Source organism: Staurois parvus, unplaced genomic scaffold (assembly GCF_062004578.1).
Source record: "Staurois parvus isolate SC_StPar_1 unplaced genomic scaffold, SC_StPar_1.0 ptg000336l, whole genome shotgun sequence".
NCBI lineage: Eukaryota > Metazoa > Chordata > Amphibia > Anura > Ranidae > Staurois > Staurois parvus.
The window spans coordinates 4,002,285-4,029,312 of NW_028318132.1; the positions used below are offsets into that span (position 1 = coordinate 4,002,285).

Consider the following 27,028-nt stretch of genomic DNA (forward strand, 5'->3'; position numbering starts at 1 on the left):
AGTGTCCCTGATCCCCACCACACCAGTTATATGATGAGGATGTACTGCACAGGTAACAGTATGTAAAAACATTTTTGACAACAAAATTACAACAACTCATCATGCCGCTTACTAAATATCTTGGACCGTCTTATTTCAAAAAAGGGGTCACTTGGAGGATATTTTTACTGTCCTGGTGTTTTTGGGCCTCAAGAAATGAGATAGGCAGTCAGTACATCAGAACTGATTGATTTTCAGATATATTCTACTCTATAACTTTATAACTTTCCTACAGACTATATATTAAACACTGATTTGGGTTATTGTCACCAACAAAATGTTGCAGAATACAGTTTGGCCTACATTTATAAAGAAAGAGTATTTATTTGCAAAAAATTATAACAGAAACAAAGAAAAACATGTTTTTTGTCAATATTTGCATAAAAAAACAGTGGTGATTAAATACCACCAAAAGAAAGGTCTATTTGTGTAAATAAAAAATTATAACAATTTATTATGAGTACAGTGTTGCATGACCTTGCAATTGTCATTCAAAGTGCAACGGCGCTGAAAGCTGAAAATTGGCCTGGGCAGGAAGGGAGTGAAAGTGCCTGGTATTGAAGGGGATAAACATTTTGCCCGGAATTGGGTTTTAAGTAAGTTCAGTATGTGGAACATTACTAGCCATCAGGCAGTAGCTGTGTTTTTGGAACTTACTTCATTACTTGGGCTCTCTATCATTGTTCAAATAGTTGCCAATTACTACACATCATTGGCCTGCTATGTAGTTTTCTGTGTAAAAAATGTATAAAAGTCTGTGTTATTGAATGTATTTCTTTCAATGTTGCTGTTAAAACATAAGGGCAATTAACAGGATGCTTTTTTTTTTTTTTTAGTTGGAAGAAAGCAGTTTATGAGATTTGATTGGGCAAACAATGCCGCTAATGTTCTAGGTTGTGAATGTGAGGAACTATCTACAGCTGTCTTTAAACATCACCTCAAGCAGATAATTGAACAGGTCACACTTGGAGCTAGAGGCAGTAACCAAGAGGATGAAACTAAGACAGGTATGGTGACCTTTTTTTGAATTAAATATATATATCCCATATATTATTTCGATACATAGCATTCAATTACCTCTCCCATTTACTAGGGAAACAAATATCCATACATGATGAAATTTCGTCCCTAATGTTACTGTTGTGGTAGAAGAGGTTGGGAATGCTTGCCTGTCCAATATAGATGCACGCTAATCTGATATAAAAACACTTTAGCCATAAAGTACAGCTATTCTGAGCTACGCCTACACCAGCTACATGATGCCTTAGGCATGTCAGCAAACTGCATGTTTCACAAATAATATATAAGTTGTTTCAGCTGCTTCATAAATGTATAATAACATTTACCAAAATAACATATAAAATTGCATAGCACAATAATTACTTGTAATTCATACAGTTTTGAAGAACTTGTAATTAGTTGGCATAAATTAGCATACCCGACCAGGATACTTTTTCTCACAGTACATCCGAGCAATAAATGTAATTTATAATGTGATAATGCCCGTTTTTCAGTATCTAAGTGACTCAGCGCGTACTTTTTTTTCCCATATTCCCAAATTAAGAGATAATTTATTTGCATGGGGCTGTTTGGCCTGGGACCTCAGATATTTGCATGGCCATTATTCTTCTTGTTCCCATATCTGCCAAGCAGAAAACCCAGAATAGTTTGAAAGCTTATTTAAGGCGAGCTGTTTCCTAGCAACTAGCCCAGGTGTACAGACAGTCCTCTGCCAGGATTTCAAATGTATGAGCATACAAACTGGCATCTAATAAAGAACATTTGGCTTGATTGTATTATGTATTCTGCTGTTTCTCTTCTGTATGACACAATAGATTTTGGCTGAGAGAAGAGCTTGCAAAGTCTTTGGAAAAACATGAGTACTATCACATGCCTAAAAAAAGAGAAAATATATATATCTGCATGTATATGTATATTTAATGTTTATTATATTTATATAATTTAAAATATCTAAAATATTTATATAATGTAATGCACTGGTAGACAAGATTGTGGATGCTGTATCACCTAGGTTTCTCATATACACATACAGTCAGGTCCATAAATATTGGGACATCGACACAATTCTAACATTTTTGGCTCTATACACCACCACAATGGATTTGAAATGAAATGAACAAGATGTGCTTTAACTGTAGACTGTCAGCTTTAATTTGAGGGTATTTACAAATCAGGTGAACGGTGTAGGAATTACAACAGTTTGCATATGTGCCTCCCACTTGTTAAGGGACCAAAAGTAATGGGACAATTGGCTTCTCAGCTGTTCCATGGCCAGGTGTGTGTTATTCCCTCATTATCCCAATTACAATGAGCAGATAAAAGGTCCAGAGTTCATTTCAAGTGTGCTATTTGCATTTGGAATCTGTTGCTGTCAACTCTCAAGATGAGATCCAAAGAGCTGTCACTATCAGTGAAGCAAGCCATGATTAGGCTGAAAAAACAAAACAAACCCATCAGAGAGATAGCAAAAACATTAGACGTGGCCAAAACAACTGTTTGGAACATTCTTAAAAAGAAGGAACACACCGGTCCCAATATTTATGGACCTGACTGTAGTAAGGGTTTGTGGCTGATGTGGAAAAAGTAAACTTTTTGTTTTCTCAGAATCTTACAGTGGAACTAAAGTTCTGCTGTATGTTGTGAGCAGGCAGGCATTTTATAACACTGTCTCTTCTGAAATAAAACATATCTGCTGCCTGCTCACAGCAATCCCCAAAATGTAAACTGAGCTGCGCATGTGCGGCACATCTTACAGTGGCCAGGCCAATCCTGTGTGCCGGGATGACTAGCTCTTGTGCATGTGCAGGAGTGACGTTATTTTGTGCCAGCCAATGAAGATGGCCGAAACTCAGCACACAGGAGCAGATGCCGGTGCCAGTCAGGGAGTATTAGGGAAGGTGAATATCCTCCCTATAGCTCTGTATTAGGACCCATGTTCTGTTTTGGCTCCTGGAGCCCAGAGGCTTTAAAGAGCTTTGGGCGTAATAAAGCCTCTATTCCTAGGTCCAAATTTTCCTTAGTTGTCAGACCTCATTATTACTCTCAGCTGTCCTTTTTCTCTATTTCTCTGGTGTCTGAGTGCTGACAGAACACTAAAAAGTTACAAGAGTTGCCTGATTTTTCAGGGAACCCATTAGAGGGCACCCTGTTAGTCAGGAACTGACATGAATTTAGTTAGTGGCTCAGATGCACAGACATTTTATGATATGAAATGGCTGTACTAAGCCCATTTGATTTGAAAATGCAATTGTTTGTTGGCTTTTTGAATAAAAGTGCAGAGCAAACCTGTCTGGACTGTTTTTTTGGTGCCCTTGTCACATGCACAGTTTACTGCTGCCAATATTAATTGAGCATGTCTTGAAATACATTCATCAATATTGTGCTGCGCTCCTCTATTATTATCATCAAAGACACATTGATTAAGTGTAAAAAATAAACTAAAATAAAATCTAATATAAATAAAGTATGAAAAAAACAAAACAAAATGTGAAAAAAACAAATGTCCACTGTGCTTATACAATCCCTTTATACTATGGAAATAAATGTATCATTGTATATCCAGAGACTGATACATAAGAGTCCTCTTTCTTTTTGAAAAATCTGTGCTAATTAGATGAATACACTCCAGGTTTCAAAAACTTTTGCAGCATAAATACAGCTCTATCATGCGCTCACCTCCGTCTCCAGCCTCAACAGGCTAAATCACGCAGTTTATCCTATAAAAGGATGAAGTATGCTTGGCTGCTTATCACCTTCAAACAATCTCTCCAAACTGCAGTTTTCCTGGTTAACCTGGCATCACTCCTCTCCTCATTATCTTGTATGGATCTATGGGTGTGTGGATGGTTGGATGAATCTTCCCTCCTTCTCCCCTCCAGGGGAACAATCCTCCAGAATTACTCCAGCAAACTCCACATATATAATTGCAAAGAAAAACAGAAGATAGTGCTTTATCCTTATAAAACTCCTTTTATTGCCAAACTCTGTCTGTCACACTCACATTTTCATTAAAATAAACAAGCCTTTAAGAAGACTTGTTTATGATGAAGCCACGTGACCGGTGGCGTAACGCGTAGGGGAGGGGCTCTGACATCACCGCGTGCAGTCGGCTTTTCTGGCGAGTACAGACACAGTGTGTGTTAACACACTGCTACCTTTTCTTCTTAAAGGCTTGTTTATTTTAATGAAAATGTGAGTGTGACAGACAGAGTTTGGCAATAAAAGGAGTTTTATAAGGATAAAGCACTATCTTCTGTTTTTCTTTGCAATTATATATGTGGAGTTTGCTGGAGTAATTCTGGAGGATTGTTCCCCTGGAGGGGAGAAGGAGGGAAGATTCATCCAACCATCCACACACCCATAGATCCATACAAGATAATGAGGAAAGGAGTGACACCAGGTTAACCAGGAAAACTGCAGTTTGGAGAGATTGTTTGAAGGTGATAAGCAGCCAAGCATACTTCATCCTTTAATAGGATAAACTGCGTGATTTAGCCTGTTGAGGCTGGAGGTGAGCGCATGATAGAGCTGTATTTATGCTGCAAAAGTTTTTGGAACCTGGAGTGTATTCATCTAATTAGCACAGATTTCTCAAAAAGAAAGAGGACTCTTATGTATCAGTCTCTGGATATACAATGATACATTTATTTCCATAGTATAAAGGGATTGTATAAGCACAGTGGACATTTGTTTTTTTCACATTTTGTTTTGTTTTTTTCATACTTTATTTATATTAGATTTTATTTTAGTTTATTTTTTACACTTAATCAATGTGTCTTTGATGATAATAATAGAGGAGCGCAGCACAATATGTATCTATATATTGGTTGACACTATTGTATGAGTTGGTGTGATGTGTTTGCGAACCTATAATTTTGATTTAATATATGTTTATTGAATATTTTTGGGTTGCGTTTGCAGAGAATTCACTGTATTGGCTCACAGGTGGACAGTTGGTTTTGGACATTCAGCAATAGTTTTTTTTCTTGTTGGAAATGAACATAAATCATGTTACAGGGATTTATTATTTTACAAAGCCTATGTGTCTTCATTCTAAATTGATAAGAAAAAATGTGTCAGGTATACCTATAGCCTGCCACAGGTGGAACCATAGCTAATCACTTTATAAACTCCTCTACAAGCAGTGCATGTTTTTAGAACAACCATATCTAATGCCTTTGGTCATGAACAACTGAAAGTTATCTGAAATTGACTACATATTTGTCTATGATAGAGTACTGACATGCTACACGGCAGGGCACGCCTTTGATTGACTGGTAATGACTGTAGCATTTTGTTATTATTCACAGTTTAAAGTGGATATGTGCCCCTTTCTAGTGGTCCCATAGGTTCCCAATGATATAGTGATAGCAATTTATGATGGGTGATTCTGTAAAATGTAACACAAATGTAATATATTGCAGCTTACTTTTCCTTAAATGTGTTAGCTGCATTTGTTTTCTTTTTTAGGCTTTTTTTCCCTTTAATTTTACTTGGTGATCCAGACAATAACATTTCCTTTCCTGTGTCTCTACTCTGGATGGAGAAGCAACAGGGACACCATTGGACAGCAGCATTGCCAATCTGTGGAGAGGGAAGTGTTAGATGCACCAGCAGATTTAGATGGACTTGACTAACAAACTGAAGTCAAGCTCCAGCTAACACTTTTAAGAAACAAATGGCTTTTGCTGGACAGAGTGGTCTGTTAAAGGAAGCTGAAAAATAGCATACTTACTGGCTGGATTAACAGGTGAAAATGAAGAAAAAAAAGGATAAAAAATGATATAGCCACCACATCAAAGGATTTGTAAGCTGCAATATATTACATTTTTGTTTTTGTGTTTAATACCGCTTTAAGGACAAACTGCAAAAACATTGAGCTGTCAATGATAATGTTATAGTCTCCATTTTTGTGATTTAGTAAAAGTTTAGTATTTATATTAAATACTGACATAAAAGAGTGCTATATGACGTGGACACTGGTATCACAGAGTGCTGAATTATATATGGAGAGACATTTTATTATTTGGGGGCTATCCCAAAATACATTCTCAATTGTGCCCCAGGTTTTAATGCCATAAAACCATTGTGTAGCTCTGTATTTACCTAGTACTACTTACTCTACTTAATTTCTTCATCAAACATACTGTATATCCATTACTTATTGGAAGTATAATTGATGACTAAAAAAGTAAATTGCTGATAAGAGTATTTTGGTGATTTTTTTGGCTCATTACATACTACATTTATACCTTGTTTGGACTGTTTAAGATAAATTATGGAACTAGTGAATGTTTTAATCACTAGTATAAATGCTGTAATTGGTTTGTTTCCCAACATTTTTCCCAGGACCCAAAATGAGCGGAGTAGAGTGTGTTGAAGGGATAGCTGCAGGACTTTATGAAGAACTTTTCGCTGCCATTGTTTTCCTTATTAATAGGTATGCAAAGAACACGTGAAATGTTTTTTTTTCTGAAATTTTTAACAGATATGATTAGAATTTTTTTTCCTACTTTTTGTGTATATTCCTTTCTTGAAAGACCTAGTATACTAGAAAAGGTACATCATTTAGTGATATGTAATGGAAATTTTAAATTAAATGTATTTAAATCAACACCATAGAATTATTATTATTATTATTATTATACAGTGTTTATATAGCGCCAAAACGTTTACTCAGTGCTGTACAATATAGTGGGGGACAGTACATGAGACAATACAGTAACAAAACATTATACAAGAGGTTCAAGAGCTCTGCTCTTTCTAGCTTACAATCTAGGAGGGAGGGGATAGTGGTACAGGAGGAAGTGGGTGGGGGGGATGGAGTGGTGGGAGGAGTGGAGGAGATCTGTTGTTAGGTGAGGGTGGGGTAGGCTTCCCTGAAGAGGTGGGTTTTCAGGGTGCACCTAAAGGTGAGGAGGTTAGGTGACAGTCTGATGGATTGGGGTAGTGAGTTCCAGAGGATGGGGGAAGTCCTGGAGAAGTCCTGCAGTCAGGCGTGGGAGGAGGATACCAGGGAGCTAGAAAGTAGGAGATCTTGTGAGGAGCGAAGAGTACGGGTTGGGTGGTATTTGGGTATCAGGTTGGTAAGGTAGTTTGGGGCAGTGTTATGAATGGCTTTGTACGTCAATGTTAGTAGTTTGAATTTCATGCGTTGGGCAATCCGAAGCCAATGGAGGGAATGACAGAGAGGGGTGGCAGATGCGGAGCGGTTGGTAAGGTGGATGAGTCTGGCCGCTGAGTTCAGGATAGACTGAAGCGGGGATAGTCTGTGATGAGGTAGGCCAGTGAGGAGGGAGTTGCATTAGTCGAGTCGTGAGATAATAAGGGAGTGAATGAGTTGTTTAGTAGTGTCTGGGGTTAGGAACGAACGTATTTTGGAGATGTTGCGGAGGTGGAGCCTGCATGAGTTTGCCAGCGATTGGACATGGGGTTGGAAGGACAGATTTGAGTCTAGAGTGACACCTAGGACTTTGGCTTGCGGGGTGGGACTGATGGCGTTGTTGGTCGTGAGGGAGAGGGTGGGGAGGGGCGCAGGCTGGGGGGAAAATTAGGAGCTCGGTTTTGGAAAGGTTTAATTTGAGCAAGTCGAATGACATCCAGTCTGATATGTCGTTCAGTAGGCAGGTGATTTGGGCGGAGACTGAAGGGGTGAGGCGAGGGGTAGAGAGGTAGATTTGCGTGTCATCGGCATAGAGGTGGTAGTTGAAGCCGTGGGAGTGTATCAGTTGGCCAAGGTAGGAGGTGTAGATGGAGAAGAGGAGGGTCCCGAGGACAGAGCCTTGGGGGACCCCAACAGAGAGGGGGAGAGAGGGGGAGGTGGCAGCGTTATAGGTAATGCTGAAGGAGCATTGGGATAGATAGGAGGAGAGCCAGGAGAGAGCGGAGTCTCTGATGCCAAGGGAGTATAGTTTATTAAGGAGGAGGGGGTGGTCAACTGCGTCGAAGGCCGCGGAGAGGTCGAGGAGTAGGAGGACTGAGTAGTGGCCATTAGCTTTGGTGGTTAGCAGGTCATTAGTGATTTTGAGTAGGGTGGTTTCGGTAGAATGTAGGGGACGGAAGCCAGACTGTAGTGGATTGAGGAGGTTGTTGTCATTGAGGTGGGAGCTTAGGCGATTGTAGACTAAGCGCTCGAGGAGTTTGGATGAAAATGGCATCAGGGAGATGGGTCTAAGGTTGCTCAGGTCGGTGGGGTCCAGGGAGGGTTTTTTGAGTATGGGAGTGATGTGCGCGTGCTTTAGGGGGGAGGGGAATGCGCCAGTAGAGAGGGAGAGATTGAAGATATGGGCGAGGGAGCGTAGGATGGAGGAGGAGAGAGACCAGAGGAGTTGTGTGGGGACAGGGTCAGAATAGAATAAATAGAATAAATTCTATCAAGGCATAATTAATCATTAAAGTCCAATTCCAGGAAAATGAATAAGATATATACATATATATACAGTTGTGTTCAAAATAATAGCAGTCAGACACCACTAACCTGATCAATCACTGTTTTTGGTAGAAATCATATTTCTACATGGCAAATAATTTACTAGCAGGTGTAGTAGAGTAATAGAAATCCAACAGACCCAACAGTCATGACATGCATGCTGCTGATTCTGTGTAATTGAATCACTAATTGAAAGGGGCATTTTCAAAATAATAGCAGTGTGGAGTTCTATTAGTGAGGTCATTCATTCTTTGAAAAACAGGTGGCAATTATTACCCTTTTTTAAGGAAGGAAGGCAGCAAATGTTGTACATGCTGGTTACAGTGCATTTCTCTCTGAAATTCTGGGGAAAATGGGTGGTTCCAGACATTGTTCAGAAGAACAGCGTACCTTGATTAAAAAGTTGATTGGAGAGGGGAAAACATATAAAGAAGTGCAGAAAATGATAGGCTGCTCAGCTAAAATGATCGCAAATGCTTTAAAATGGCAACCAAAACCTGAAATACGTGAAAGAAAGCGAAAAACTACTATTCGAATGGATAGAAGAATAGCCAAAATGGCAAGGACTCAGCCAACAAAAAGCTCCAGGAAGATCAAAGAAGGTCTAAAGTTACCTGTGAGCACTGTTACAATTAGAAGACACCTATGTGAAGCCAAGCTATCTGCAAGAAGCCCCCGCAAAGTCCCACTGTTGAAAAAAAGACGTGCTGAAGAGGTTACAATTTGCCAAAGAGCACATTGACTGGCCTAAAGAGAAATGGCGCAACATTTTGTGGACTTATGAAAGTAAGATTGTTCTTTTTGGGTCTAGTGGCCAGAGACAGTTTGTCAGACGACCCCCAAACACTGAATTCAAGCCACAGTACACTGTGAAGACAGTGAAGCATGGTTGCGCAAGCATCGTGATATGGGGATGTTTCTCATACTACGGTGTTGGGCCTATTTATCGCATACCAGGGATCATGGATCAGTTTGAATATGTCAGAATACTTGAAGAGGTCATGCTGCCTTATGCTGAAGAGGAAATGCCCTTGAAATGGGTGTTCCAACAAGACAACGACCCCAAACACACCAGTAAACGTGCAACATCTTGGTTCCAGACCAACAAGAATGACGTTATGAAGTGGCCAGCCCAATCTGCGGATCTTACTCCAATAGAAAACTTGTGGGGTGACATCAAAAATGCAGTTTCTGAGGCAAAACCAAGAAATAGAGAAGAACTGTGGAATGTAGTCCAATCATCCTGGGCTGGAATACCTGTTCACAGGTGCCAGAAGTCGGTTGACTCCATGAAACACAGATGTACAGCAGTTCCCAGAAACAGTGCTTATACAACTAAATATTAATTAAGTGATTCGAAGGAAAGCAAAATCTTCAAACATTTTTCAGTTTATATAGTGAATGTTTGAGTTTGTAAAGAAGAATACAAACACTGCTATTTTTTTGAACAGTCTAATATTCACTTTTCTTCAATTTTTTTTAGAGGAACAACACAAATTTGATCTATTTTTCTTCATGTTTTGATTTGGAATTGAATGTGTAGTGTTCCCAATGCATTTGTGTGTATGGAAATAAAAGTAATTAGAAGGATTTTGAGCTTTATTCACTTTTTTCAACACACTGCTATTATTTTGAACACAACTGTATATATATATATATATCAGCTAGCAATGAACACTATAGTCCATGAAAGTATTGCAGTGAAAGAAAGGGTATTCTCCCCTCCTTTTTTTAAGGTACTAGCTCTGTAAACCAAAATCCATAAGGCCTAAAGAAAAAGAAAAAAAAACCACAAACGATGAAAAAAAAAAAAATTAAACAATCAAACAAACAAAAAAATAACAGCTACCATCGGTCTCTTCTGTACAAATCCAGCAAACTGTAGAAAGGGGCAGAAGATCCCTTCTGCAGATCCAATGTAATCCAACTTTGCATGGCCTTTCAAGTATAGGTCACGTACCTTGGTTGAAGGCCAAGTTGACGAGAGGGCTTCCCTTGTGGCTCTGATCTGAGCACCCCTGAATGTGGTGACAGAGGTACAAGGCACAGAGAACCACAGGTGCCGATAGCTTGATAGCAGGTGATTGCCACGGTCAGGGATGTAGTCAAGGTGAGCCAGGGTCATACACAGTGAGACAGCAGCATGGTCAGGAGGCAGGTCAGGGTCAGTACCAGGTTAGCAAGCAGAGCGAGGTCCAGTAGCAAGCTGAGGTCAGCACCAGGAGATTAGGCAGAGAGTAGTCTAAGGCAAGCTGAGGTCAGAATCTGGAATCCGCAGAGCAAACTCAGGAGCAAGCTGGGTCAGCAACGGAAGATCAGTCAGTACAAGCAGGAACACAGGAACACGGGTCATAGGAAGCTGAAGAATATCCAGTGATTAGTACACAGCAGAGTCTCCTTTAAATAGGCAGTTTGGCGCTAATGTGGGAAGACATGCATGCCGATGCACGATGGCGCATAAAAATGCACCTACGTGTCAGTGCCGTTGGATATTAGCCTGGGCTTGTCTTTGTGCTGGTACACATAAACGAGCATTAGATGCACAGGAATTAGCATGAGCTGCAGAAGAATTAGCATTAACTGCACTAGTTTCCTGACAGTATGTTTGAAGTAGATGGCATCTCAATCAGCATGTCAACAGAGAAGGCTATGCAGCGTTACCTCTGGATGGTGACCGGAGGGGGTCTCAGTTCTATACAACCAATAATGCCGGCCCTCACACACATGCACTTATCAGCCCCATAATGTAACCAGCACTGGGTCCTAATGTGCTGCTGCAGCTCCCATGCAGATAAAAACGCTGGACCAGCATTGTCAATAATGGGCAGGATAGCAAGAGGAGGATGGGAACCATCACAGAATGCCAGGGTTCGGTTGCAAGTGCGGCCTTGGTAGTTTTGCCACTGCCTTGGACCCTTATATGGAGTTCCCTAGTGTGCTGGTTACATATCTTTTGCTGTCTGGCACCATGGAGAGAGGGGGGTTCAAAACAGTTGGAAGGGGACCCGCTGCAGAACGTGTGATAGGGTTCCGCTATGGGACTGTAAAAAAAGGGCCCCGTGATGGGATAAAAGGGCCCTGGAATCAATGGGAAGGACTATGAAACCAGAGGTGAACACCCTAGGACTGTTGGGAGGGGGGCCCTTCATGGTTTCTTGCTCTGGGGCCCTGAAAGTTACTCTGGCCTCTTTTACTGGAACTCATCCATAATGGCATTGGACATATAGGGATATTCCAGCCCATATTCCGGTGCCACTTTCTTTTGAACAATTCTCTGTAGCAAGAATAACTTCTCTATATTTCCTCTCCCTGATGGAACACAGTGATTTGCAGCTTTCTGAATCAAATACAAGTGAGCTTCATCCTGAGCTAAAGCCATAACAAAAGTGCAAGGTGTAGGCAAATCTGTACATTTCTTACTGAAGGCCACACTCAGCTGTAATATCTTAGTGCTCCCTAGCCACTGCCTTACATGTTCTCTTTCCCCCAACCACTCTACTCTGTCCCCCATGACCACTCTGACTGGCACAACTCAGCATAGCTCCACTGTTATTGCTTGGCCTCTACTCCGGCACTACTAGCCCCACATTTAGGTGGTCCCAGATCAGTCTCCCTCTCATTGATCTCCCCTACAGTCTCACCATCTTCTGTATGCAGCATCATCAGCTCCTCTGGTTCAGCAGTGGCTAATGTGATCACAGTTGTCAGCTCCTCTGGGTCAGCAGCCACAAGCTAGGTCACAGACACCTGTTCCTCCTCAGCACCAGGCATTGGCTTGCTGATGCTGGGCTGCATGTCCAAATCCAGCTTCCTGAAAATGCCCCTCTTCACTCTGCCGAGGAAATATCCCACTGTCTGCAGTCCTGGCTCCAAAGTGGCAGCAACATGCTCCGTAGTGATGGTTGATGAGTAAGTGGATTGGGAGTCCATGCAGTTCCCGCATATGTTTGGCTCCCCATAGGGTGCCTACAGAGAAACAACCCTGATGCACTGGCCTCACACCTGTATTCTTCAAATATTCCTGGGCTCTGGATATCTGGTCCAAATGCCCAAAACACAGTGGTAGTCTTAGTTGCAAGCACCCCAAGGTATCTGAAGAACTGGTATTGCTGAACTGTAACTTAACTTTTAACAGGAGAGGGATTTAGGGTCATTGGATACTCCAAAATGATCAGTAGTAATGATAGGAGGACAAACATCTCTCTAATCTTCCAATAACAACTTTTCTGGAGGTAACAGGGAACGGCCAGTATACTGTATATACTTGCACAACTACTAGTCCTTAACAAGATCATTACAACAAGATCCTTCTCTAGACCAGAACCTCAGTGCAGTGCCCTCCAGGACACGTAAGCAATCTTCCCCAGGCCCTCAGCCTAACAGCTCCTGAGGCCTAGACTGCAGATTCTTGTCTTTGTGGGGCAGCTGCTAGTGGAATTAGCCCCAAGAGAACCAGAACCCTCCCTTGAGGGAAAAGAACACTCTGCTAAGGCCCCCTGCACATATATTATCTCCCCATCCATCTTCTGGATGCCCCCTTCCAGGGATTGGCTGGGATATAATAAAAATTCAACTGATCGTTTGAATTTCCCTGCCCTATACTCTGGAAAATTCTTTCAGAGGTAGATGGGAGGAATAAAGCTCTCAGGTCAGGAAACCCTGAACAAGCCAAAACAATCAATCGCTGTTCCATTCACTACAGCTGAGCCCAAAACAAAATTTAACCTAGCAGCCTAACTAGAGGAGGGCACAACATTCATTTATCTGTTTTGAACAGGTACACAAATATGTCTCTTACTCCAACATTTATAGTGCGGAGGCAAGTCATAGACACTTTTATTGAATTCCCCTGTATGTGTTCAAAGTAGAGAGCAGAGCAGAAGCTTCCTATCTCCAGGCTTACCTGGTCTTAAAGAAACCTCAGACAGAGCTATATGAAGAAAGTCACTGCTCTGACTCCGTTTACTTGTGAGTGTAAACATCAACTTGAGCTACTGAGTTCTGTAAATAACACACTATTGCAACAGTAGGTAAGGAAAGACTGGGAAATGTGAAAATATGGCAACAGCTGCAACTTTTAGCTAGATAAAAGAAGGAAAACACCTATCTGCAATTCATATGTATGTGCCTAAATAAAGGAAAATATTTTTATAATTTTTATTTTTAGTCCTGACCTAAAAAAGAAAAAAATGCTGTACATTCCTAACACAATTAGCTGGTGAATTGTCACAGGAGAGGAGTTGATGTGATATGTCAATCAAAATAATGTAGTATATTTTCCTCTAAGGTCTTTGTCCTCCAGTCTATTGACATTGGCTTCCATTATGGTGGTTGATATTCCTGGATTTCAGAACCCACGCCACCAGAAGAAGGAAAGGGCTGGCACATTTGAAGAGCTATGCCATAACTATGTACATGAACGCTTCCAGTGTCTGTCATACAGGAACACGTTCAGCATGCCTCTTGACAGATTTAGAGAGGTGAGATTAACTGTGCTGAAAATGTTCACATCATCACGTTCACACATAAAACTTCATTCATGATATTAAAAAACCTAACACAGAACCCTTTTCTGTCATAAATATGATACACTGCAGCACTAAACATTGTTGATGCTGTTATTCACAGGAAAATATTGATGTGATGTTTGATATGCCAGAGGACTCTCCATATCCCACTGTATCGCTAATAGACCAGACATCTTCACAAGTAAGTAACTTCAATTATTTAGGTCGTGTGCTGTTATATTCTCTCTCCAGGGAGTAGATATTTCTGACTAATAAATTAGGAAGGGTGCTGTTGCAGTTCCATTATGTGTGGAAATGGCTTTCATTTTCAGAAATATAGGTTCTTAAGTTATAGTAGAACTACAACCAACATATCTTCTGATTTACACAAGAAAAATAAAACATTTTGGTACTAGGGCAGATAACTTTTTTTGAAACTCTGGTAGGGTTGCTTTAGGATTCTAGGTGGAGAGTTTTCTCCTAACTTCCAGTGTAAGTGACAGTGGTCATTTGGATGGAGTTTGACGGGTAATCCTACTAGTGAAGACCTAGCCAGCAACTGAAACCTGAGAGAGTTTCTCATTCTTCCCCATTCTATTAAAAAATGTATTTTAAGGAAGAAAAGTAAATGGATTTTGTTTGCCATAAGATGTATATGACTGTAGTATTCAGCAACCAACCAAAATGGAGATATCAAATTTGGCAGGCTTAACCCCAGACTGAACATTTTATATAAAGCATGTTTTTAGCTGGATTCTTCTCAACTGTGTAATTGTTATGTTGACCATTCTACCTTGATTCTCTCTTGCTAAATAAAACAATATAAGAAAGGTGATGGACTTAAAGGAGCCATTTGTCCCAGTATATATGGATAATTCCGTGCTAGTGTTACTGCATTAGTCTGCCAGTAATTTCACCTAGATAAAAGGAAAACATGTATCTCAGTCATGTCCTTGATTAGTAAAGATTTGTGACCTTTGGGAAGGCAAGATGCTGAGCAAGAACAGCTTACTCTGATCTTTAAAGGGTTCTGTGATCCCGGCACTGCACCTGAAAGTAACCATTTTCATGGAAAACAAATTGGTTGTCCACAAAGGTTGCTTTGAGAGTTTAAATTAAACTTCAGTCTTCTACACAGTGGTAAGGTTTTATGGTATATTAAGATGTCTGCCTAAAAGGAAAAGTATAATATTATATTTATAATATTTACTTCTAAAAGAACCTTGCATACAAATGTTATTTCCTAACCATGCCTACCATTCCAAAAATAAAAAATGTAAACAGATATTTCATGAAAATCCTGCACTGTGCAGAAAAGCATTCTCTTGAGATGTGGGATCCTCTGATACTTGTTTTCCCCATTTTACATCCATTGTTGTATTTCAATGACTAAATGCATGCACTCTTGTGATGGCTTCAACAGTAAGCCATCTTATGTAATGTTACTTACAGTTTAGCCCATGTTACAGACATTCAAATCAGCACAAGGGTTATAACTTACATATAGAATGATGTGTCCCTTGTGCTGATTATTCTTGGTTTAGAAGAAATGTTCATCTTTCCTTATTCCCCCTCTTCCATTGCTGTAATATTCTGGTGCTGTGGGAATTAATACAAATAAGGAGCTGTCATTAAGAGAGTTCAACTTTGCTTACTCCTTCTGCACCACTGTGCCAATCATAGGAGCCATAATACAGCTTCTATGAATGACACAGGATCTCTGAATGGAGGATGGGTGAATGATTGATAGGTCTGCCTCTCCATTCATAGATCCTGTGTCATTCATAGAAGCTGTAGTATGACTTCCGTGAATTGTACAGCAGGGAGGAAAGGGCAGGCATAGTCAAGGTCTCTTGATGAGTGCTCCTGACAGACCCTTAGCTGTATTAACCTTTGTCACACGAGAAGATTATAGCAGCAGAGGCAGCGAGTGGCGGTGTAAGGAAAGATAAAAATGTGTCCTAAACCAAGAGGATTCAGTGCAAGGGACACATCATACTAAATGTAAATTATGTCTCTTGTGCTAAATATTATGTTTGTAAGTCATGCTAAACATAGACTTTAAAATCTCCATTATAAGATGAAAATACAGGGGCAGGAGAGATAAGAATGATGTTACCCTATAACAGAAAATGCTTGAACATGACCATCATAGCAGGATCACTAGGTATTATATTATTTTAATGAAAACTGTAGAAGTAAATTATAAAAACATTGAAGCTGACTTTTGAAACTAAAACTGAATTACCTTGTTAACGTTTAGATGAGATTTTAAAGGCTGGGTTTGCAAATACTTCAACACCTCAATCACAGCATGTTACACTCCTTTCCAGGCTATTTTTAAGGTTTCTAGTGCTGTCATGGTTTAAATGACAATGACTCCATCATGCACCCAAAATAATTTTATACTGTATCTTTTTTTACGACAGATAGAGTTTTTGATAACTACTGGGTTCAGTGGTGAAACCACTGTCATAGCAGCCCATACAGCTGCTATGGTCTTGGACCTGGGAAAGGGGGGTCAGGAACCCCGGAATGAGAAGCAGTGAACCCCTCTATACATAAATCTTTCCAGTGTGAACCCAGAGAAGTAGTGACAGATCAGTCAATAGTTGATGTTGCTTGTAAACAATGAGCCAGTATAAGAATAATTCCACTGCTCCCTCTCCCTCTCCCAGATTCCGTATTAGATATTATTATTTGTTTGTTTACAAGTGACAGCATTGATCTGCCAGCCATCAATGCTTCTGGGGGGATGCACCCTGAAACTCTAGCATGCCCCCCTTCCCAGCATGCCCCCATGCTTGGCTGCTGCAGGAGCAGCAGCACAAAGAAAGAGGCTGGATGGCAGAACAAGGGATTGACTGAAATCATGTAGTCATGCTATGCTACAATCAGTCTGTTGTCATCATTATTGCAGACAAGTGTAAGTGGCTGCCCACTGCTCCTATTTGTACCTGTTTTGGTGTTTTGATTTTAAAGGAATACTTCAGGCTGTCTTAGTCCTGGAGAGTGGGGAGTAATAAAGTGATTAATGGTGATGATGTTGGCTGCAAATAAAGTGTGATATTTCTCACAGGTGGTGCTGTCAGCTGGGCTGTATGCAAGGGCGGACTGACCATTTGGGCTCTCGGGTATTGCCCGAAGGCCCGGGGTCACTAGCGGGCCCCATGAGATGCCCCTGGTACCTTTCATAGGCTTTTTGGGTGTGGTTTGAATGTGGGCCAGGACACAGGGGCCCCATGATCCCCTATTGTCCGGGGGCCCCATGAGTTGTCAGTTCACCCTTGGCTGTATGATATACCCTCCTGAACCTGAAACCTGTGCTGTACTGTACATATTCCTGACCCTGTACTATGTGCACTGAGACTTTATCACTCACTTCTGTCCACTGCACTCTGCTCACTACACTCTCCTGGCCACTGCACTTTGTATTCTTGTTTGTTCATTACATACTCCTTACCACTGCAATGTGTACAACAATACTGTATTATATAAAGGAAAACATGTTTCCCTTTCTTTCTGTTATAAAACGCATCAAATAAATAGTATCTCTTCATAAATTCTTTACAAATTGACTTCCAGACTCTAAAACTATATCTCTCACTGAGCTTCTTCTAGTCTTGAAAGATTGGGGTAATAACTGAACATGTAAGGCACATAGTTACAGGAGGTGGTCCTGAGCACTAGCATTCATCTCACTGAGATCAGAAGCCTTCCAGGTTATTATGGGTTCCTGTACCTAATGATTGCTGAATTGTGCTCACTTAATGACTTGATATGTTACACTTAGCTCAATAAAAAGCAATCGACAACTTGATAAAGGCCTAGCATTGCACTTTATCATATCTAGAGATTATTCTTGTTTGTTCATTACATACTCCTTGCCACTGCAATCTGTACAGCAATACTGTATTATATAAAGGAAAAACCTTTTGGGAAAAAATGTTTCCCTTTCTTTCTGTTATAATTAGAGATGAGCGAATCGAACTTGGCGAAGTGGAATTAGTTTCGAATATTAGGAAAAATTTGATTCGCATCGAATTTTAGCAAACTTCGGATGCACGAATCGAATTTTCCCCGATCAGCCGGCAAAAGTGTCACTGCAGAGAGCTCCGCTATTTCTGACAGTTCTCTGACAGTTCTGACAGTTCATTTACAGCGGTTGAAACATTGTATCTATTTGTTTCCATTTAGGATACAGATGTTTTTATTCGGAAATAAATAGATACAATGTTTCAACCGCTGTAAATGAACTGTCAGAACTGTCAGAGAACTGTCAGAAATAGCGGAGCTCTCTGCAGATACACTTTTTGCTGTACTGGAATTCTTCTTCTTTTCATTCTTCTTTTCATTCTTCTTCTTCTTCTTCTTCTTCTTTTCATTCTTCTTTTCATTCTTCTTCTTCTTTTCATTCTTCTTTTCATTCTTCTTCTTCTTCTTTTCATTCTTCTTCTTCTTCTTTTCATTCTTCTTTTCATTCTTCTTCTTCTTTTCATTCTTCTTCTTCTTCTTTTCATTCTTCTTCTTCTTTTCATTCTTCTTTTCATTCTTCTTCTTCTTTTCATTCTTCTTCTTCTTCTTTTCATTCTTCTTCTTCTTTTCATTCTTCTTCTTCTTTTCATTCTTCTTCTTCTTCTTTTCATTCTTCTTTTCATTCTTCTTCTTCTTCTTTTCATTCTTCTTTTCATTCTTCTTCTTCTTCTTTTCATTCTTCTTATTCTTCTTTTCATTCTTCTTTTCATTCTTCTTCTTCTTTTCATTCTTCTTCTTCTTCTTTTCATTCTTCTTCTTCTTTTCATTCTTCTTTTCATTCTTCTTCTTCTTTTCATTCTTCTTCTTCTTCTTTTCATTCTTCTTCTTCTTTTCATTCTTCTTCTTCTTTTCATTCTTCTTCTTCTTCTTCTTTTCATTCTTCTTTTCATTCTTCTTCTTCTTTTCATTCTTCTTCTTCTTCTTTTCATTCTTCTTTTCATTCTTCTTCTTCTTCTTTTCATTCTTCTTCTTCTTCTTTTCATTCTTCTCATTCTTCTTTTAATTCTTCTTTTCATTCTTCTTTTAATTCTTCTTTTCATTCTTCTTTTCATTCTTCTTCTCATTCTTCTTTTCATTCTTCTTCTTCTTCTTCTTCTTTTCATTCTTCTTCTTCTTCTTTTCATTCTTCTTCTTCTTTTCATTCTTCTTCTTCTTCTTTTCATTCTTCTTTTCATTCTTCTTCTTCTTCTTTTCATTCTTCTTTTCATTCTTCTTCTTCTTTTCATTCTTCTTCTTCTTCTTTTCATTCTTCTTTTCATTCTTCTTCTTCTTCTTTTCTTTCTTCTTCTTCTTCTTTTCATTCTTCTCATTCTTCTTTTCATTCTTCTTTTCATTCTTCTTTTCATTCTTCTTCTCATTCTTCTTTTCATTCTTTTTCTTCTTCTTTTCATTCTTCTTCTTCTTCTTTTCATTCTTCTTCTTCTTTTCATTCCTCTTCTTCTTCTTTTCATTCTTCTTCTTCTTCTTTTCATTCTTCTTTTCATTCTTCTTCTTCTTTTCATTCTTCTTCTTCTTCTTTTCATTCTTCTTTTCATTCTTCTTCTCCTTCTTTTCATTCTTCTTCTTCTTTTCATTCTTCTTCTTCTTCTTTTCATTCTTCTTCTTCTTCTTTTCATTCTTCTTTTCATTCTTCTTCTTCTTCTTTTCATTCTTCTTTTCATTCTTCTTCTTCTTCTTTTCATTCTTCTTCTTCTTCTTTTCATTCTTCTTTTCATTCTTCTTCTTCTTTTCATTCTTCTTCTTCTTCTTTTCATTCTTCTTTTCATTCTTCTTCTTCTTCTTTTCATTCTTCTTCTTCTTTTCATTCTTCTTCTTCTTCTTTTCATTCTTCTTTTCATTCTTCTTCTTCTTCTTTTCATTCTTCTTCTTCTTCTTTTCATTCTTCTTCTTCTTCTTTTCATTCTTCTTTTCATTCTTCTTCTTCTTCTTCTTTTCATTCTTCTTTTCATTCTTCTTTTCATTCTTCTTCTTTTCATTCTTCTTTTCATTCTTCTCATTCTTCTTTTAATTCTTCTTTTCATTCTTCTTCTCATTCTCCTTTTCATTCTTCTTCTTCTTCTTTTCATTCTTCTTCTTCTTTTCATTCTTCTTCTTCTTCTTCTTTTCATTCTTCTTTTCCTTTTCATTCTTCTTCTTCTTCTTTTCATTCTTCTTTTCATTCTTCTTCTTTTCATTCTTCTTCTTTTCATTCTTCTTCTTCTTCTTTTCATTCTTCTTTTCATTCTTCTTCTTCTTTTCATTCTTCTTCTTCTTCTTTTCATTCTTCTTTTCATTCTTCTTCTTCTTCTTCGTCGTGCCCCGTGACTGCCCAAATGAGTGACAGTGTGCGGTCATTCTAAGATCGACGGCACTCATCTGCATGTCATACTGACTGACAGTATTATTTCTCTTCCCCAGCAGACTCCAAGGGCATTTAAATTAAAGGTACAGTGTTCTGCACTAATATAAAGGCTCTCTGAAGCCTAGAAACCCTTTAAATAAGTTAAATTTGCGGCGAATAAATTCGCATCGAATCGAATTTCTCCCGCAAATTCGGCGAATCAGCCGAATCGAATTTTTGAATAATCTCTAGTTATAATACACATAAAATAAATAGTATCTCTTCATAAATTCTTTACAAATTGACTTCCAGACTCTATAACTACATCCCTCACTGAGCTTCTCCTAGTCTTGAAAGATTGGGGTAATAACTGAATATGTAAGGCACATAGTTACAGGAGGTGGTCCTGAGAACTAGCATTCATCTCATTGAGATCAGAAGCCTTCCAGGTTATTATGGGTTCCTGTACCTAATGATTGCTGAATTGTGCTCACTTAATGACTTGATATGTTACACCTAGCTCAATAAAAAGCAATCAACAACTTGATAAAGGCCTAGCATTTCTTGCACTTTACCATATCTAGAGATTATACTTGTCAGTTATCCCTGATTCTGAATAAGCTTCCGAAATTAGCACAGTATAGAAGAGATCAGTAGCAATCCTCCTTTTTTGCCTTTCTCTTCTTTGTGAAAGGGAGGATAGGGTTGACTGCTGATCACAGCCAGTGCTCACACCTGTGATTGTTGTGATTGATTGACAGTGAAGTCACAGAGCCACCTGGTACACATATCCATCCATAAGGCTAGGTTCACACCTATGCAGGTTTTGCTTGAGCCATTTCTGCTTTGCGTTTTTGCACCTGCATTTTTAGCACGTTTTTGATGCCTTTTGTGGGTTTTATTTCTTTCTTTTTTTTAAATTTTCTTGTTGCTAGGCAGATTTAAAATGCAAAATGCATCAAAAATGTGGCAAAAATGCACTACATGTTTTTCTGCAGCGTTTCCATTAAAGTCTATAGAACCAAAAACGCAACTTTTTGTGATAAAAAAGTCCCTGACCCTTTGTAAAAAACACACTGGGTGAAAACACAGAGATGTGAACATGTCCCATAGCAAACCATGGTAAATGGACTATACTGCGTTTTTGCAAAACGCTGAAGAAAACACTTAGGTGGGAACCTAGAGTAAACAAGGACCTTTATAAACATCCTGTTAGAATAAAAGGTGCCCCAACTGGCTATTTAACTACAATGGCCAGTTAGAATGTAGATTAAAAAATTTGGTTTAAAAACCAAAAATTATGGTTTAACCACTTGCTCTCCAGAGGATTTACCCCCCTTCCTACCAGGCCATTTTTTGCAATACGGCTCTGCGTTACTTTAACTGACAATTGCGCGGTCATGCAATGCAGCACCCAAATGAAATGTATGTGCTGTGTGCGTTTACTTTGTAAGCATGCTTCTTTGTATTGCTCTGCTATGCAGAGCAATACAAAGCAGCATGCTGGTGTTGACAGGGAAGAGATCTGTGTTGTTTACATACAGACCTCTCCTCTATCAGTTTTCCCCGGCGATCGCCGAGTGCCAGCGGGGAATCTACATCCGGGATCCGTTGATTGACAGCTGTAGCTGCCAACGGCAGCACGGGTAGGGCAGTGTGCATGCGCACGCCCCCTACCCGGAAATGGAAAATCACATATATATATATACATGATTTTGTGCACCCCTGTCAACCTGCAGCAGTAGTTCTGCTATAGGGTGGTTGGGAAGCGATTAAAAAAGAAAATTCTGTTCAAGCATATATTCATAACTAAAAAGTATTCTACTGCTCTCAGCCTCCTTCAAATCTCCAAATTCCTTTCTTCTTCTTTTTTTTTGCGAAGACTGAGATTGAGCTCTACAGTCACTTTTGCAGCGTTTGTCATTTTGCCTTTTCGGTCAGTTGACTATGTAGACCATGCTTATGCTTATCAGATGATGTTTTCTTAGAAACTGTATATACCGTCATAACCTTTGATACTGCGACACAGCAAATAAATTGGCAATTTCAGTCACAGAGGCACCAGCTAAGTGGAAACAACAATTTGCCCTCTTTGAAGCTCAGTAAACTCTGACATGACTTTGTATTACTATCAGTGCACTCAGTGAATGATTAAAGTGAGGCTTCCCACCTGTTAGCTAGGTGTCTCATCCCACAGCAGAAGCAAAAGAATGTTACATCACTTCTGCTTTCAATGCGAAACATGTCATCACTGTCACACCTGCAAGTCCTGTAGTGTTTAAATTTTTGGTTTAACCCCTGTATATATATATATATATACAGAGTCCTGACCTCAACTGGAGACTGTGAGCCAGGCCTTCTCATCCGACATCAGTGCCTGACCTCACAAATGCGCTTCTAGAAAAGTGGTCAAACATTCCCGTAGACACACTCCTGTTATAGCTGCAAAGTGTGGTCCAACTCAATATTGAATCCTACGGACTAAGACTCCATTAAAGTTCATCTGGAATATGCAGTTCAGTTTTGGGCACCAATTCACAAAAAGAACATTGAAGAACTGGAGAAAGTACAGAGAAGAGCAACCAAACTGATGAGAGGCATGGAGGAGCTCAGCTATGAGGAAAGATGAAAGGAATTTAATGTATTCTTTCTTGAGAAGAGGAGATTAAGGGGGGATGTGATCAACATGTATAAATACATCAGTGGTTCATATAGTGAACTCAGTGTAGAGTTATTCACCCTGAGGTCATCACAGAGGACAAGGGAGCACTCTTTACGTCTGGAGGAAAAGAAATTTAATCTCCAAACACGGAAAGGTTTCTTCACAGTAAGAGCTGTGACAATGTGGAATAGACTCCCTCAAGAGTTGGTTCTGGCCAGCTCAGTGGATTGCTTTAAAAAAGGCCTGGATTCTTTCCTAGATACACAGAATATAACTGGATACTAACATTTCTAGGTAAAGTTGATCCAGGGAATATCCGACTGCCTCTCTGGGGATCAGGAAGGATTTTTTTCCCTGCAAGAGCAAATGGGATCATGCTTTGCTGGGTTTTTTTTGCCTTCCTCTGGATCAACTGTGGGTATAGGATTATAACTTTTTTTTTTACAAAATGGTTGAACTGGATAGACTTTTGTCTTTTTTCAGCCAGACTATGTAACTAATACATTTGGCAATATAGTGTGTGTTTGTATATATATATTGTAACAAGGTTAGCTCGGCAGCGGGTGTGTGTGACCCCCTGGATGGGTGCACAACACAAAAAGATAGGCACAGCACAACAATAGTGGAGGTGAAAACAAACAGGTGCAATTTATTTACAATATTTACAGAAAAAATGATAAACCAAAAAGAAACATCAAAATAAATCCTGGCCAACTTGGCTACTTACTGCAACAACAGCTTTTCCCTAGCTACCCACTAGGTACAGCCTGCTGCTATACCTAGTTGCTAGTACTGGGAGGTTAGCCACACAGGCTTTGGTCTCTCTGCACACAGATAACAGGTCAGCTCCCCAGACAGTTCAGGCACAGATCTGGTTCCAGGGTGGAGCAACTCCCTAAGCACTCTGGGAAGCTTTATACAGGTGTTAATGAGCCCACTACCTTCAGCTGGGCTCATTATCTCAGTGCTGAAGGCCTCAGCACTTCCCTCTAGTGGTACAAATCCCCATAAACCCTGAACCTCGGACAAATATATCGTCCATCCAGGACGCAACCAGGTGATTTCACCTGCCTACTGTCACATACCCCCCCCTCTTGTTTCAACCTTGGGGTTGTAACACCAGTAGCCAGGCAGGCGTGTACCCGGGATAAAGCATCCACATTTCCCATCTGAACACCAGGGCGATGCTTCACCGTGAAGGTAAATTCCTGTAGGGCCAGAAACCACCTATTTACCCTTCTATTGGTCTCCTTATTTTGAGCCATCCATTTCAAGGGAGCGTGATCTGTGATCAGGTCAAAATGTCTGCCCAGCAGATAGTACCGAAGGGAATCTAGGGCCCACTTTACCGCTAAACACTCCTTCTCAATCGTGGCGTAATTTTCCTCGTGAGACTTTAGCTTTCGGCTGAGATAGATTACTGGGTGCTCCTCCCCCTGCCAAACCTGGGACAGCACTGCTCCTAAGCCAACATTGGATGCATCCGTCTGGACCACAAAGTCTTTTGAGAAGTCTGGTGAGTATAGGACTGGCTGGCTACATAAGGCCCTTTTTAAAGACAGGAAGGCTGCTTCAGCATCAGGGGACCACTTAACCATGACAGACTCCTTCCCTTTTGTCAGGTTGGTTAGGGGTACTGCCATAGAAGCAAAATGGGGAATGAATCGCCGATAGTAGCCAGCAATTCCTAGAAAAGCCCGTACCTGCTTTTTGTTATTTGGGCGTGGCCAATTCTGTATTGCTTCCACTTTGTTTATCTGAGGTTTTATTACCCCTCTCCCAATAGTGTACCCCAGGTACTTGGCCTCCTCCTGTCCAATCGTACACTTCTTTGGGTTGGCCGTAAACCCAGCTTTCCGTATTGAGTCTAGCACAGCCTGAACTTTTGGCAAATGTGAGGCCCAGTCTGCGCTATGGATAATCACATCGTCCAAGTACGCTGCAGCATACTTCTGATGGGGACGAAGAATCTGATCCATTTTTCGCTGAAAGGTGGCCGGTGCATTCTGTAACCCGAACGGCATTCTTTTATACTGGAATGACCCTTCTTGGGTTACAAATGCAGTCTTCTCCTTTGCCGACTTAGCTAGGGGAATTTGCCAATAACCTTTTGTCAAGTCTAGTGTTGTCATGTACCGGGCTGCTCCCAGTCGGTCGATTAGTTCATCTATCCTTGGCATGGGGTAGGTGTCAAATTTTGTAACTTTATTCAACTGTCGAAAGTCGTTACAAAATCACCAGCTCCCATCTGGTTTGGGCACCAACACTATGGGGCTGGACCAGTCACTTTGGGACTCCTCTATCACCCCCAAATCTAGCATTCTCTGTACTTCCCCACGTATTGCCTCCCGTCGAGCCTCTGGGATTCTATAGGGTTTCAGTTTTACTCTTTCACCCGGTGGGGTGATAATGTCATGCTCCACCCCCGAGGTTTGTCCCGGCAGCTCAGAAAAAACCTCTGTGTTGCGGAGCACAAACTCTTTAGCCTCCTGTTTTTGAATTGTAGACAACGTGACTGCTATTCCAACCTCCGGAACCAAGCAGTTAGATGGCGCTGGTGACAAACCCTCAGCAACTAGGGATTCCCTGTCCCTCCAGGCCTTTAGCAGATTAATGTGGTAGATCTGCTCCGGTTTCCGCCTTCCTGGTTGTCTGACCCTGTAATTCACCTCACTCACTTTCTCAATCACCTCGTATGGGCCATGCCATTTGGCCAGGAATTTGCTTTCAACCGTAGGGATTAGCACTAGCACTCTATCTCCTTCAGCAAACGACCTGGTCTGGGCGACGTGCTCAATCACACTCCGGTGGGGAGAACTCTCACTTTCCCAAGTTTCCTTGGCGATATCTAACAGCCCCCTTGGGTGTCTCCCATAGAGCAACTCAAATGGTGAAAACCCTGTGGAGGACTGGGGTACCTCCCGGATGGCAAACATCAAATAGGGTACTAAATAATCCCAACCCCTTCCATCCTTATCTACCACCTTCCTTAGCATTTGTTTCAGGGTTTTGTTGAACCTTTCCACCAACCCGTCAGTTTGGGGATGATACACAGAGGTGCGCAACTGTTTTACCTTGAACAGTTTGCACAGCTCTTTCATCACCCGGGACAAAAAGGGGGTTCCCTGGTCCGTCAGCAGTTCCTTTGAAATACCCACTCAGCTGAAAACGAGGAATAGCTCCTTAGCTATTGTCTTGGCAGAGGTATTTCGGAGTGGAATTGCTTCTGGATAGCGGGTGGCATAGTCGAGTATGACCAACAGGTACTGATGCCCCCTAGCGGATTTCACCAGCGGACCTACCAAATCCATGGCAATCCTTTCAAAGGGGACCTCAATGATGGGAAGAGGTACCAGTGGACTACGGAAATGGGGCATAGGGGCCGACTTCTGACACACAGGGCAAGAGGAACAGTAATTTTCCACCTCCTTAATGACCCCAGGCCAATAGAACCGCTGCAGTACTCTTTCCCGTGTTTTCTCCGCCCCCAAATGACCCCCAAGGATGTGTCCATGGGCCAACTCCAACACCAACTTCCTGTAAGGTCTGGGCACCACCAGTTGCTCAATGGTTTCTTCTGCCCCCTGAGCAACTCGATAGAGTAGGTCCCTTTCCACAAGGAAGTATGGATAAGCAGCAGTTTTCTCAGGACTCACTAGTTGGCCATCTACTTTTACTACATTTTCCCGGGCTTTTATCAGCGTGGGGTCTTTCAGCTGTTCGGTGGCAAAATTTTCCCTATGCACCTCTAAGTCCGAGAAATCCACAACCGGCAGATTTTCATCTGAGGAGGCGGGCTCCTCCCCAGTTCCTTGGGTCTCCCCAGCTAGTACCGACAAGGGGAACTTGGGAGAGACCTCACCACACTCAGACGCTTTCTGGGATTCACCTTCCTGGTCTGCAGGGGAGACAGTGGGGGGGTCAGAACAATCCCAGAGTTCCCAGAATTTTGGAAAATCCCTCCCCACAATGGCATCATGTGGTAAATGAGGTACCAATCCTACCTGATGAGACAG

At 40.7% G+C, this 27,028-nt stretch overlaps 1 protein-coding gene across 2 annotated transcripts in view; it reads left to right on the forward strand.

The window, feature by feature from the left end:
* MYO18B (myosin XVIIIB) overlaps positions 1-27,028 on the forward strand; it is an 810,748-nt gene that overhangs the window by 268,171 nt on the left and 515,549 nt on the right. For both annotated transcript variants that reach the window (XM_089684120.1, XM_089684121.1), the window contains exons 14-17: positions 876-1,046; positions 6,409-6,499; positions 13,776-13,968; positions 14,117-14,197. In XM_089684120.1, coding sequence (XP_089540246.1) covers positions 876-1,046; positions 6,409-6,499; positions 13,776-13,968; positions 14,117-14,197 — 536 coding nt within the window. The remainder of the gene's footprint in view (positions 1-875; positions 1,047-6,408; positions 6,500-13,775; positions 13,969-14,116; positions 14,198-27,028) is intronic.